Below are 12993 nucleotides of genomic sequence, written 5' to 3' on the forward strand. Positions count from 1 at the left end.
TTTCAGCCCCCGGGAGTCCTGAGTTTTGAGACTTGCAAGAGGCTTATTTAGCCACAATAGAGATTTACAATCATTTTAAAAGGACGATGAAAGAAATTCTGAAACAAACGTGGGAGAGAGGGAAGTCACACCCCTTCTTTTCAACAGGGAGAATCAAGCCTCTCATTTTTCACTTGGATTTGTCCCACCAGGTGTTGTTTTCGAGGCGTGTTGTGCTTAGGTGTGTGCTGTGGGCGGGTGTTGCGCGAGGGCGTGTGTTGTGTTAACACTGCGCGTGAAGCCCGTCTGTGGGGGCAGTCGGGTGTGAGGGAGGGTATGTGTGATGCGTGTGATGTGGGAGGTGGTTCAGAGTTGAGTGGCGTTGAAGTGCTGGGCCGGGGTGTGTACCGGGTGGGTTCTGCACGGAGCAGGGGCGCGTGTATCGGGGTGGCGATGAGTGGAATTAGCCCACAACGTAGTTGCGGGAAACGACAACGGCGATAATGGAGAGGACTAAAGCTTGATTCCGCGGTTTCTAAAAATTCGGAGGCCGTCTTCCTTCACTTTGTAGTCGGAGGGCTTGAGGACTACAATTCCCAGGATGCCCCGCTCGCTCACCAACCAGGAACACGCGTCGATTTAATGGGCGGGCCCGGAGTGGGCTGGTCAGGAAGAGAGGCAGACGACCAATGGGCGAGCCGGAACGAATCGAAAGCCACGCTGATTGCGCCGAGGCTGATTGGAATCTTTGGCGCCTTGGTTTCAGTGGTGGATGCATGGTGGGCGGATGTAGCGACCAATGAGAAGGCGGGGAGGAGGAGCCAGGGGGTGTGGGCAGGGAGAGGTGTTGACTAGCAGACGGTTTACCCAATGAGGAGAGCAGGTCGCTGAAGGGGGCCGGGCGAGGCGTCTAGAGGCGGTGGACTGTGGTCGGCTGGTGTGTGCCATGGCGGAGCCGGTGAGGAAACGGGGCCGCCGATCCCGGGGCGGCGGTGTCGGCCGAGGGGCTCGCGGGTCCCGGGGCGGCCGGGGCCGGCGTCCTCGCGTCCCTCGGTCTCCAGGCCGGCCCACCCTGGACTCGGTGTTTGTGGACTTGGTCAGCGACAGCGACGAAGATATCCTGGAGGTCGCAACAACGCGCAGCGCTGCGGACTCGGTCGAAGTCCCTCACCCGGAGCCCCCAGTGCCGGCTGCCCCCCGGGACGACAGCGACAGTGACAGCGAAGGGGCGGACGCACCGCCCGCCGGAGCCCCGCGGGCCCCGGTCAGGCGGCGGCGGCGGCTGCTGCTGGATCCGGGGGAGGCACCGGTTGTTCCGGTGTACTCCGGGAAGGTGCCGCGCGGTCCCCGGGAGGGCTAACGCAGAAGGGCTGGGTCTAGGGACTGCTCAGATTAGGCTTCTGGGATTGGTCTTGGGGGACTAAACGGACGCGGGAGTTGGGGCCTTGAAAGCAGAGAGATGCAGGGTTCCTGAGGTTTCTGCAGTTTGGAGAGGTGAAGAGGTTTGGAGTGTGTTAGGAGTTTGGGATTCCCGGGAGCTGGAGTGTCAGAAGCAGAGAGAGGCTAAGGGGCCGGGATCCCTTATGCTTCTGAGAGGGGCTGGCAGGACCTGGGGCTGGGATTTGGGGCATGTTGGGTTTTGAGGTTGGGGCCCATTGCTAAGGATCCAGGAAGCTGGGGTCATGGAAGTTCAGAGAAGACTGGGGACTCCAGGAAGCTGGGTCCCCTGGTGGGAGGGTGAGTTAGGAAGCTGGGATTCCCCAGGATTCCAAGGTAGCAGGATGGCTGGCAACCTAGTAAGAGCGTAAAAGAAAAACTAATGCCTTAGGGAAAGGGCTTGTAGCAGTAAGGGTACTCTAATTTGGATCTTGTGGAAGCTGGGCTCCTAACTCGCCCAGAGAGGACTTGGACTTGAGAGCTGGAGGAGGGGATGGGTCATCCTGTTTCCCTTTCAGTAGAGGGGGGACTTGGGACTGATTCACTTTTGTCTTTACAGGTGAAAAGCAGCCTTCATCTCATCCCAGATCACCTGTCCCTCCTGAAACTCTGTCCTCCAGAAGCTGAGGAAGGTAGGGGCAGACTTCAGAGAGGAGCCCAGTGCTGGCCTCTCTGAGGAAGCTTTCTGGAGTTTACATCTCTGCGGTTTATTATTATTCTTTTTAATGTTTATTTATTTTTAAGAGGGAGAGAGAGCGTGAGCAGGGGAGGGGCAGAGAGAGAGGGAGACACAGACTCCGAAGCAGGCTCCAGGCTCCGAGCTGTCAGCACAGAGCCCGACGCGGGGCTCGAACTCACAGAGCGTGAGATCATGACCTGAGCCGAAGTCGGACGCTTAACCGACTGAGCCACCCACGGACGCCAGAAATTCCCAGGCGCTCCTGCGGTTCATCTTTTTCCTGAGGCTCAAGGGAAAGGCATGACTCCTTCAACCTAGCCAGACAAAAGCTTCTGTCCTGAAATGAGATGAGTGTTCACCAGGAGGCACAGAAAGGGCCGTCAAACTGCCCTTCCCCCAACCTGATAGGCACAAGAGTGTGCTAATCTCCAGATTTCTAGGCCATCTCCAGAGATTCTGATTCTGTATTCCTGGGGGCAGGGGAGGAGGAGGGGTTGAGAATCTGTAACATTGTGGTACATCTGCAACAAGTTCCTTGGGAACACTCTGGAGCCAGCATGGTGTTCTTTGAATCTTATCAGGACTGGTCCTCCCTCAGTGATGTGATGTTTTGCGAACCACCCAAAGGCAGTGAATAGGAGTCAAGTTTAATGAGGAAGGGATCCAGTGGGCAAATGCAGACCTTGGGCCAGGCCTTCTGTACCGGGAGCAAGTATGGTAGGGTGATCAACGGCTGATTTAGGAACCAGCTGGCCTGGGTTTGAATCTCAGCTCTACCTTTTAGTAGCTGTGCGACCTTGTTTCGTCACCAGAAAACTAGGGGTAATAGTGGTCCTACGTCAGAGGATTTGGGTGAGAATTAATTAGAGAGTGTACATAAGGAGCTCTCTCTTGGGCTACATGTATGGTTAGGACGGTACCTGGAACGTAGTCGTGCAAAGGTACCTCTGTCCTTGCTGCTTCAAATGTAGGCCCAGGTGCGCCAGGCGTCTCCTGGGAGCTTGGCAGAAATGCAGAATCTCGTGTGTCTACCGGCTGCCACATTTATTGAGGACAGAGTGGCTCAGCCTTGACCTTACTGACATTTGCACTGAGTAATTCTTTGTGGGGACCCGTCCTGTGCATTGTAGGATGTGTAGCAGCATTGTGACCTCTACCCACCAGGGGCCAGCGTCACACACTCCGACTCCCTCCGCCTCCTCATCATGACAACAAAAATTGTCTCGAGACATTGCCACATATCCCTTGGGAGGCCAAATTGCCTCTGGTCGAGAACCACCGATCTAGGATGTATTATCACTGCTTTGTTTTTGCAGTGTTTATTTATATGGTTAATGATGATCTTTGGTTAATGGCAAACAAATGAAAAAAGAGCTTCTGTGTTCTAGAATAAACCTCTAGTTTCCTGTTATAAGGAGTTGTAGTTAAAATGAGTGATTAAAAAAAGATACTAAAGGGGCGCCTGGGTGGCGCAGTCGGTTAAGCGTCCGACTTCAGCCAGGTCACGATCTCGCGGTCCGTGAGTTCGAGCCCCGCGTCGGGCTCTGGGCTGATGGCTCAGAGCCTGGAGCCTGTTTCTGATTCTGTGTCTCCCTCTCTCTCTGCCCCTCCCCCGTTCATGCTCTGTCTCTCTCTGTCCCAAAAATAAATAAAAACGTTGAAAAAAAAATTTAAAAAAAAAAATAAAAAAAAAAAATAAAAAAAGATACTAAGTATTACGGAGATATGACAAAATGTGGTAATCATGCTCACATGGAAGAAATTTGAGAAACATGGGCTCAGAGGGCCTATACTGCTCCGTACCTCGTTCCCTCCCTGCGCCATGCCGCCTCCTGCCCCATACCTACATGGTCTGTCTATGCCCATCCAATCCAGTACAGGAAGAAAATAAGAGGAACAATTAAAAGAAAAAAAAATCGTCCTTTGCCAACATCTGGTTTGAAGTTTGTTCTGTCACATACACGGCAGTATGTGCATGTGTCATAAGGAACGCGTGTGTATTAAGTAAATAACATATTTCCTAGATGGTGCGTATTTTATATGTGGGCGGCATGTGATCAAAAAAAGGAGATTAAGTTAATCATAACTTAGTTGGAGTGGCCCACCTTCCGATCGTCCCCACTTCCGTGCCGGCTCGTGCCTTAGCATGAGGTTCAGATACCTCCGCTCACCGTTTTCTGTGCACCAGGCATTTCCCTATGACTCCTGCCCCTTGAGCACTTCCCCAGCATTATTGTATGTGTGTGTGTGTGTGTGTGTGTGTGTGTGTGTGTGTGTGTGTTTCTTGGGACCCATCAGTCTCCAGCTTTCTCAGGACCTTGTGAAGCCCTGACTTGCCTCTCCTTGGCCTCTCGCTGCCCTCTCTTAGCCAACCCCTTCCACTTGTCCTCCCTTGTTCCCAGAGGCCGATATGGCAGATTCTAGCAGTCCGCATGCTGAAGATGCCCCGTTTCCAGATTCGCCCTGGAAGAAGAAGCTGAGGAGTAGAGATGCAGAAGAGAAGACCAAGGAGGTGTTTCTGTGAGTGAGGCTGGGGCACTGGGACCCCAGGAGCAGAAGGGGAGCCGGAGGCGTGGGCTGAGGTGGGCAGGATCCTTGGGTGGCTCCTGAAAGGGTAAGGAGAAGGGACGGAGGGAGTCTTGAGGCTCAGGGAGGAATGAAGTTGTTTTTTTGTAAACATGTTTTTAAAGCTTATTTACTTATTTTAAGTAGGGGAGGGGCAGAGAGAGAGAGGGGAACAGAAGATCCGAAGTGGGCTCTGTGCCGACAGCGGACAGCCCTATGGGGGGCTCGAACTCACGAACTGGGAGATCATGACCTGAGTCAAAGTCGGACGCTTAGCCGACTGAGCCACCCAGGCGCCCCAAGGAAAGCAATTTACCTTAAAACTTAGGCATTTTCCTTGCTAATATTTGGGTCCCGTGGGTATAAAAATGATGGCTCAGGTTTTCTCTGACCTTACCTCCCCGTGTCCACAGGATGGTGTCACTGGAAGGTGTTCCCTCTTGATAATCCACTTCCCCGTGTTGGTGCCCAGGACCAAGGAGCTACCTCCTTGGTAGCTCAGGAGGAGACACATGGGACTGGGGTCCCTTCCTCTTCCTCCGTCCCAGCCCTCAATTCTCTTTGTAGGTTTCAAGACACCTCTCCTTTGTCTCCGCCTCCTCCGAGAACCAAAAGCAGGAAGCATACTCGGGCACTCCAGAAGTTAAGGTACCAAGGGCAGGGGGCTCGCCGGGGTAGAGAGGGGCGGTTTGGTGGGTGGCCCACCCTGGCTGACCCACCGTCCTTCCTGCACCCCAGGGAGGTGAACAAACGCCTGCAAGATCTCCGTTCCTGCCTGAGTCCCAAGCAGCGCCAGGGCCAAGATCACCAGAACCAAGAGGATGAGGTGGTCCTAGTGGAGGGTCCCACCCTTCCATCGAGCCCCCGGCTCTTCCCACTGAAAATCAGGTGCCGGGCTGATGTGATCAGGTTGCCCATGAGGATGGTAAGTGCCTGAAGGGCCGTGGGAGAGGGGTCCCCGGAGCTGCCTGTGGGCGAGTGTGGTGTCAGGGCAGAAGGGACCGTGTCTTGCTTTCCCCATCCAGCCAGTGCCCTTCCAGGTTCCCCGCCGCCACACCCCCCCCCCGCCCCCCATGTCTTGGGTTCGCTCTTCCCTTTGTCTCGATTGTCTTTCCCTCACTCTCTCTTCTCCAGCAAACTTCCCACCCACCCTTCAAGGCTCCACTTAAGCCTCCTGAGAAGCTTTGCTTGGTAGCCCCCTCCTCCGTTCCTTCCCTCGGACCCCGTGCTGCCCCTTGGTGCCTGCTTTTTTTTTTTTTTAATTTTTTTTTTAACGTTTATTTATTTTTGAGACAGAGAAAGACAGAGCATGAACGGGGGGGGGGGGGGGTCAGAGAGAGGGAGACACAGAATTTGAAACAGGCTCCAGGCTCTGAGCTGTCAGCCCAGAGCCCGACGCGGGGCTCGAACTCATGGACCGCGAGATCATGACCTGAGCCGAAGTCGGCCGCCCAACCGACTGGGCCACCCAGGCGCCCCTGGTGCCTGCTTTTAAACTGTGTTAGTCACAGATGTCACCCGTTCACTCTGAGCTCCCCCAGCTTCCTGGTGGAAACGACTATTTTTGTAGGGATGAGCCCAATTCCAAAACAAGAGTGACAACAGAAATAACCATTTATTGAGCAGCCGCGACGTGTCAGGCAAGCAGCGAAGCCAGGCCTTGCGAACACGCAGCCCATGGCTTTTATCGACGGCGCGTCTTACTTTTTTGTCCCGTGGACGCAGAATGGTTTTCAGACGTGCGTTCGTTGCCACCCACCTCAATGAGTGATTTCATCCAAAGGACCAGTTGCCTGGCTTCTCTTAAATAGAAAGGAGTAGTTGCACTGGCCTGTGCTCCCACACGGCACCCATCAGCCAGAGCTGGGGACGGCTGGCCTGTTAGAGGGGGCGTATGAGATCCAGTTTGCCACATTCCCCACCCCTGCCCTTTTCCCTCCTAATCCACGGCTGCTTCACTTCTTTGTGTTACCTCCCCGAACCCCATATGGACGTGACTTTATTCTGTACTTTGCCAGGTAAATCTATGGGACTCCCAGCTGAGGAGCTCAGCGGGTAGCAAAGGCCAGAAACGTGGTGGGGGAGGGGGGGACGGGGCACGTCAGGAGGTGGCCTCCTTTGCTTCTTGTCCCCTCGCCAGTCGGAGCCCCTACAGAGTGTGGTGGACCACATGGCCACCCATCTCGGGGTGTCCCCAAGCAGGATCCTTTTGCTCTTCGGAGAGACAGAGCTGTCCCCTACTGCCACTCCCAGGACCCTAAAGCTTGGAGTGGCTGACATCATTGGTGAGAGGAAGACAGGGAGGTGGAGCCTTGAGGAGGCTTTGGCCACAGGGAGGGAGGGGATAGAGGAAAAGGCCCAGAGGGGGCCCTGCTTCCAGTCCCCCCCTTAAGCCTGGCTTCCCGATCCTGCCTCCCACAGACTGCGTGGTGCTAGCAAGTTCTCCGGAGACCTCAGGGATGTCCCGCCTGCTCCAGCTGCGGGTGCAGGGCAAGGAGAAACACCAGATGCTGGAAGTCTCGCTGTCTCCGGTGAGTGGGAGAGATGGCTGTCCGGGCCCCTCACCCTTTCCTCTGCCGACCGTGTCTCTCTGGTCAGTTACCAGCGGGTGGCTCCCCCCGAGTCCCGAGCAGTTTGGGTTCCTGCCCGTCCTAGAGAGTGGGGAGAGCCCACTGTTCAGCTTTGCTCCCCCTCGTGCTGGGAACCTCTGCCCTAGTCTCCCGACTCCTGCTTAAAATGGAAAGGACCCTTGGACGGTAACCAATGAAACAGAACAACAGCGCCAGGCTTCTGAGTGACAGTCCCCATGCTAGAGATAATTAACTTCCCCGTCAGGGTGTTGGTGAACTTCACGGTGACATTGCATGGAAACCACTGTCGTTGCCCTCATTTAACACATAGGGACACGGGTCTAGAGAGGCGGGATAATTTGCAGTGTCTGTTCCTGGGGCTGCTGTAGCAAAACGCCACAAACCGGGTGGCTTAAAACAACCGTATTCTCACACGGTCCTAGAGGCCAGGAGTCGAAGCTGAGTGCTCAGCAGGGGCCGTGCTCTGAGGCTCCGGGCAGAAACGCTCCTTGCTTCTTCCTGACTGCTGGAGGTGGCCGCCGGTCCTGGGCACTCCTTGGCCTGCAGCTGCGCCCGCCCCCTCCCTCAGTGTCTGCCTCTGTCGTCACGGGGTGTCCTCCCTGTGTGTCTCTGCCTGTGTGTTTTCTTGCAAGGATGCCAGACGCTGGTACCCACCCTCAGCGAGTGTGCCCTTGACTTCACCTGATTACATCCGCAAAGGCCCTGTTTCCCATCTGGAAATGGGAAATGGTCACATTCACACTTTCCAGGGCCCTTGCCCAAGGTCACACATGAGCCGAGTGGGAGAGCCTGGCCTGCAGCTCGGGCCATCCTCACTCTAGGATCTGGGCTGTCTTCTTCACTGCAACAGACGCCTCCGTTGGTAGGTGAGGAGCTTGGGGCTTGCAGAACCCACCGGACCCGGAGCCTGCAGCCTAAGCCTTAGCCTCTGTGGCCCGGTCCCCTAGAGAGGGACCCGGCTGTGCTAGCTTCTCTGTCCACTCGCCTTCCCCTCCGTGGGCTCTGACTTGATTTGTCCCCTTGTCCTCTCTGTCCTGAGTCCTCTGTCCATCTCTATAAGTTCTCAGCCCCTCTTTTCAAATTCTTTTTTTCTTAAGATTTTTTTTAATTAAAAATTTTTAATGTTTATTAATTTTTTATTAATTGTGAGGTTTTTTGTTTTTTTAATGCTTATTTATTTTTGAGGGAGAGAGAGAGCGAGAGACAGAGCATGAGCAGGAGAGGCAGAGCGGGAGACACAGAATCCAAAGCAGGCTCCAGGCTCCAAGCTGTCAGCACAGAACCTAGTGCGGGGCTCAAACTCACAAACCGTGAGACTGTGACCCAAGCCGAAGTCAGACGCTCATCCGACTGAGCCACCCAGGCAACCCGTTAAAGATTTTATTTTTCAACGTTTATTTATTTTTGGGGGGCCAGAGAGAGACAGAGCATGAACGGGGGAGGGGCAGAGAGAGAGGGAGACACAGAATCAGAAACAGGCTCCAGGCTCTGAGCCATCAGGCCAGAGCCTGACGCGGGGCTCGAACTCCCGGACCGTGAGATCGTGACCTGGCTGAAGTCGGACGCTTAACCGACTGCGCCACCCAGGCGCCCCAAAGATTTTATTTTTAAGTCACCTCTACACCCAACATGAGGCTCAACCCCTTGAGCAAGCGTCACATGTTCTATTGACTGAGCCATCCAGGCACCCCCTCCCCTCCCCTCCACCCCATCTTTTCGAATTCTTACATCCATTTTTTTCTTCTCTGTCCAGGATTCTCCTCTCAAGACCCTCATGTCCCGCTACGAGGAGGCCATGGGACTCTCAGGCCACAAGCTCTCCTTCTTCTTTGATGGGACAAAGCTTTCAGGCAAGGAGCTGCCCGCTGATCTGGGCATGGAATCTGGGGACCTCATCGAGGTCTGGGGCTGAAACCCCGCGCCCTGTTTTGACGTGCCGCCTGGACTTGGGGGAGGACAGCTGCCCCTTTTGGCCCTGTATGGGCTTATCTTTAAGCTGAAGCAAAATCTAGCAGCGAACTTTGACCCCCTCTCCCGTTGACCCTGGTTTCAAGCCGTTAGTTACTTGGTTAGTTGTGTGGTTGGTCTTGCCGTCCTGGGTGGACTGTGGCTCCGCCCACTGGGTATGCTGCGTTCGCAGCCCCCCGGGACACGGGGAAGGTATCCCTCACTCCCACCGAGCCCCTTTCCTTCCTGGAAATGTTTTTCTGCAAATGTTTTTCTGCAAGTGCTCCTATTTAGAGCGAGTGGGAATAAGCGAGGGGTGGGTGTGGATTCCAGGCCTGGGATGTCTGGGAGCTGCGACCAGCAGTGGCCCCAGGGGGCTAGCAGGTAAAGTTTGAGGCACCTACACGAGTGTGGTTCCCCGGCCTGCAGGAAGATAAATGGTCCAGGCCCCACACGCGCTCACTTAAGCCCAGGCAGACAGGGTCTAGTGGATCCTCAGCTTTGGATGTCTTCCTCACCCCAGGACCCTTTATAGGCACCTTCCTGAGGCACACACGTTGTTTAAGACATAATTGAACACCTCGAGCTCTTTTTGTTTGGATCTCCCGATGCTAGTCCACGAAAGGCTTCTCTGGTTTTACGGCTGTCTCTTCCCTGCTCATGCCAGCCTGAGCACCCATTCCAGTGTGCGGATCGCGCGTCTTTGAACACAAACGCATCCTCGTAAGACGCACTGATGTGTGTGTTGAATACACTTTTGCCACGTGCGGTAGCGCCGTGCTGTAGATCTCGTGCTGTTTCTTTCCTCGCTCAATACGTGGTGCTTATTCTACGTGGGATTCATCGCTCGAAGGGCTCGTTGGTGCTCCTCAGGGGGCCTCGGCCGCATCTTATACGTTCATGGGTCTCCTTCCGCGCTTGCGCGGCAGGTTCTCCAACATAAGCCCCCAGGATGGGATGACGGGGCGGACGGGTTCATTTCCCTGTGGTTCTACCAAATTTTTCTCCCGAACGGCCACGGAGCCTCCCCCTGGAGGGTCCCCGTTTCTCCTCATCCTCACCAGCTCTTGTTACTGCCCTGCGTTCCCACTTTTGCCAGCCCGTGGGGAGGAAAGTGGTGCCGTGTTTCGACGCACATCCATCCGCTCACCGGCACTTCGGGAATTTCTTCGCACGTGCCCCGCAGCCTTTCGGGCTCCCTTTCTGTGCGCTGCCGTGACCGCTGCCGACGGCTGGCGGACCGGCGCTCGTGCTTGATTCTTTAGGGGTGTCCTTCACCGAACAGAAATTCTCAGTTTGGATGTTACGTGCGTGAACTATTTTGTCGTATCATTTGTTGCTTTTGGATTTCTTATTTAAAAGTCGTTTAGATATTTTACAGTTTCTGCTCTTGGCCCCTTAGTTTGCCCTTGCACGTTTCGGCCACTAAGTAGGGCCGAGGTCCAGCCGTCACACCCCGCGATGCACGTCGGCCGGCCTCTGTACTGTGTGGGCGAACATTTGTTCGCATCGGCTGATTCCGGGCTGTACCGGCGGCTGAATATTGAATATTACTTTTAAACGATTTGCATTCAACTTCGCCTATGAGATCCAGGTTTTATTTTCACCACAGAATGAGCCAGACTTCTCAGCGCTGTCTATTAATAAAGCCATGAATTTGTCACTGATACGTGGTATCATTCTGACAAAAGTATGTCACCTTCCAAAAACTGCTTTTGTTGGAATGTGGCATTCCTTTGACCTTATAATGTGAGAAAAATAGAAGCCTCTGTAACATTGAAATAATCCACGATATGGCATCACTCATTTTTTTCAGATCTCATTTTGTCCATTAATACGTTTGGACACGTTAAAATTGTGTGTTCGGCCTTAACAAAATAAACGGGAGTACATTCACCTTGCGTCTCCTTGAAGGTTTCTGTCTTTGTAACCCCCCCCCCCCCAGGACCCCCCACTACAGTCCCTGTGACAGTCCATTAGTTGTCACCTTGCATCCATTGTTACTCCTTCCAGGGTAGCAGAGACCCTGGTTTTTAAATTTTTTTTTTTTTCCAACGTTTATTTATTTTTGGGACAGAGCATGAACGGGGGAGGGGCAGAGAGAGAGGGAGACACAGAATCAGAAACAGGCTCCAGGCTCTGAGCCATCAGCCCAGAGCCCAACGCGGGGCTCGAACTCACAGACCGCGAGATCGTGACCTGGCTGAAGTCGGACGCTCAACCGACTGCGCCACCCAGGCGCCCCAACCCCGGTTTTTAGCAAAGCACGGAGACTTCAGAGGGAGGACAGCCAGCCTCCGTGGTAGCCAGCTGCCAGTTCAGGCTGGTGGGTCTAAGGGGGAGAGGGGCGCACCTCGCAGAGCATTTCCCAAAGAGGGCGGCAGGAGCCCCTCTCCTTCCCTGTCTTCCTGCTGCTGGACGTAGAACAGCCCTGCGGACACGCGGCGACCTTGGGGAAAGAAGCGGTGCAGGTGGCCCAGGACACGGAGAGACGGAGAGACGGAGCCCGGGCCCCAGCCTCTCTGCAGCATCCTACCAGTCCTCCACTGCTGACCTCGGGGCTTTCCTGGGAGGGGGAGCTACTTCCGTCCTGCCTAAATCACTGCTATTTGAGGACTTCTGTCTCTGGTAACCCAGCCCAGTTCCAACCCCAGGATGTTGCCATTGCAACATTGTAGTGAGCCTGTTGGGGTCCCTGGCTGAGATTTTTCTCAGGTTTCTCTCCAGGAGTAGAATCACCGGTCACTGAACGTGTATCCTCCCGCCTGGTCTCTCTTCAGCAGTGCCAGGTTGCTGACCACAGTGACTGGACCTCTTTATGAATCCATTAGCAAGTGCTAGAAGATTCCGGTTTCTTCTTCCCCAGCCCTGAATCTGGGGAGGAGATGGGAACGACTACTTATTTTAAAAGAATTTGCATTTCTTCTATGTTGAGAGGTTATTCATCCTTTTGATCAAAGGGATTGATCGCTTCTCAGGTGGTCATTTTATTTTATTTTAAAATGTTATTTATTTTTATGGATTTTATGTATTATTCTTTAAAATAATTTTTAAAAGTTTATTTATTATTGAGAGAGAGAGAGAGAATAAGCTGGGGAGAAGCAGAGAGAGGGAGACACAGAATCTAAAGCAGGCTCCAGATTCTGAGCTTTCAGCACAGAGCCTGATATGGGGCTCGAACCCACAGACCTTAAGATCATGACCTGAGCCGAAGTCAGACACCTAACCAGTCAGCCACCTAGGTGTCCCTTAAGGATTTTATTTTTAAGGAATCTCTTACACCCAACATGGGTCTCTAACTCACAATCCAGAGATCAAGAGTCACACCCTCCACCAACTGAGCCAAACTGGCACCCCTATTTTCTTTTCTTTTTTTCTTTTTTTAAAGATTTTAAGTGATCTCTGCACCCAATGTGAGGCTTGAACTTACAACCCCAATATCAAGAGTCCCATGCTCTTCCCACTGAGCCAGCCAGGTGGCCTGTCAGGTGGTCTTTCTGAACTCTCCCGAAAAAAAACAAAAACAAAGCCAACAAACAGGGGTGCCTGGGTGGCTCAGTAGGTTAAGCTTCTGACTTCGGCTCAGGGCACGACCTTGCAGTTCATGAGTTCAGGCTCCGCATTGGGCTCTGTGCCGACAGCTCTGAGCCTGGAGCCTACTTCGGATTCTGTGTCTCCCTCTCTCTCTGTCCCTCCCCAGTTCATGCTCTGTCTCTCTCTCAAAAATAAACATTAAAAAAAACCAAAACACAAAAAAAACACAACACTCTCCTGATGAAAAACCTTCAAAACTGG

At 53.7% G+C, this 12993-nt stretch overlaps 1 protein-coding gene across 2 annotated transcripts; it reads left to right on the forward strand.

The window, feature by feature from the left end:
* The first annotated feature begins 866 nt into the window (after positions 1–866).
* LOC122471515 (nuclear factor of activated T cells 2 interacting protein) lies at positions 867–11095 on the forward strand. 2 transcript variants are annotated; one of them, XM_043560222.1, is made up of 9 exons: positions 867–1312; positions 1976–2048; positions 4498–4615; positions 5228–5308; positions 5399–5585; positions 6801–6945; positions 7082–7191; positions 9005–9101; positions 10298–11095. In XM_043560222.1, the coding sequence occupies exons 1-9, from the start codon at positions 926–928 to the stop codon at positions 10453–10455; spliced, it is 1356 nt and encodes a 451-aa protein (XP_043416157.1). In that variant the 5' UTR covers positions 867–925; the 3' UTR covers positions 10456–11095. The 2 variants fall into 2 exon arrangements, with proteins under 2 accessions (XP_043416157.1, XP_043416158.1); XM_043560223.1 differs by having other exon boundaries at positions 871–1312; positions 9005–11095.
* The last annotated feature ends 1898 nt before the right edge of the window (positions 11096–12993 follow it).

The sequence above is a fragment of the Prionailurus bengalensis genome, chromosome E3, assembly GCF_016509475.1.
Source record: "Prionailurus bengalensis isolate Pbe53 chromosome E3, Fcat_Pben_1.1_paternal_pri, whole genome shotgun sequence".
NCBI lineage: Eukaryota > Metazoa > Chordata > Mammalia > Carnivora > Felidae > Prionailurus > Prionailurus bengalensis.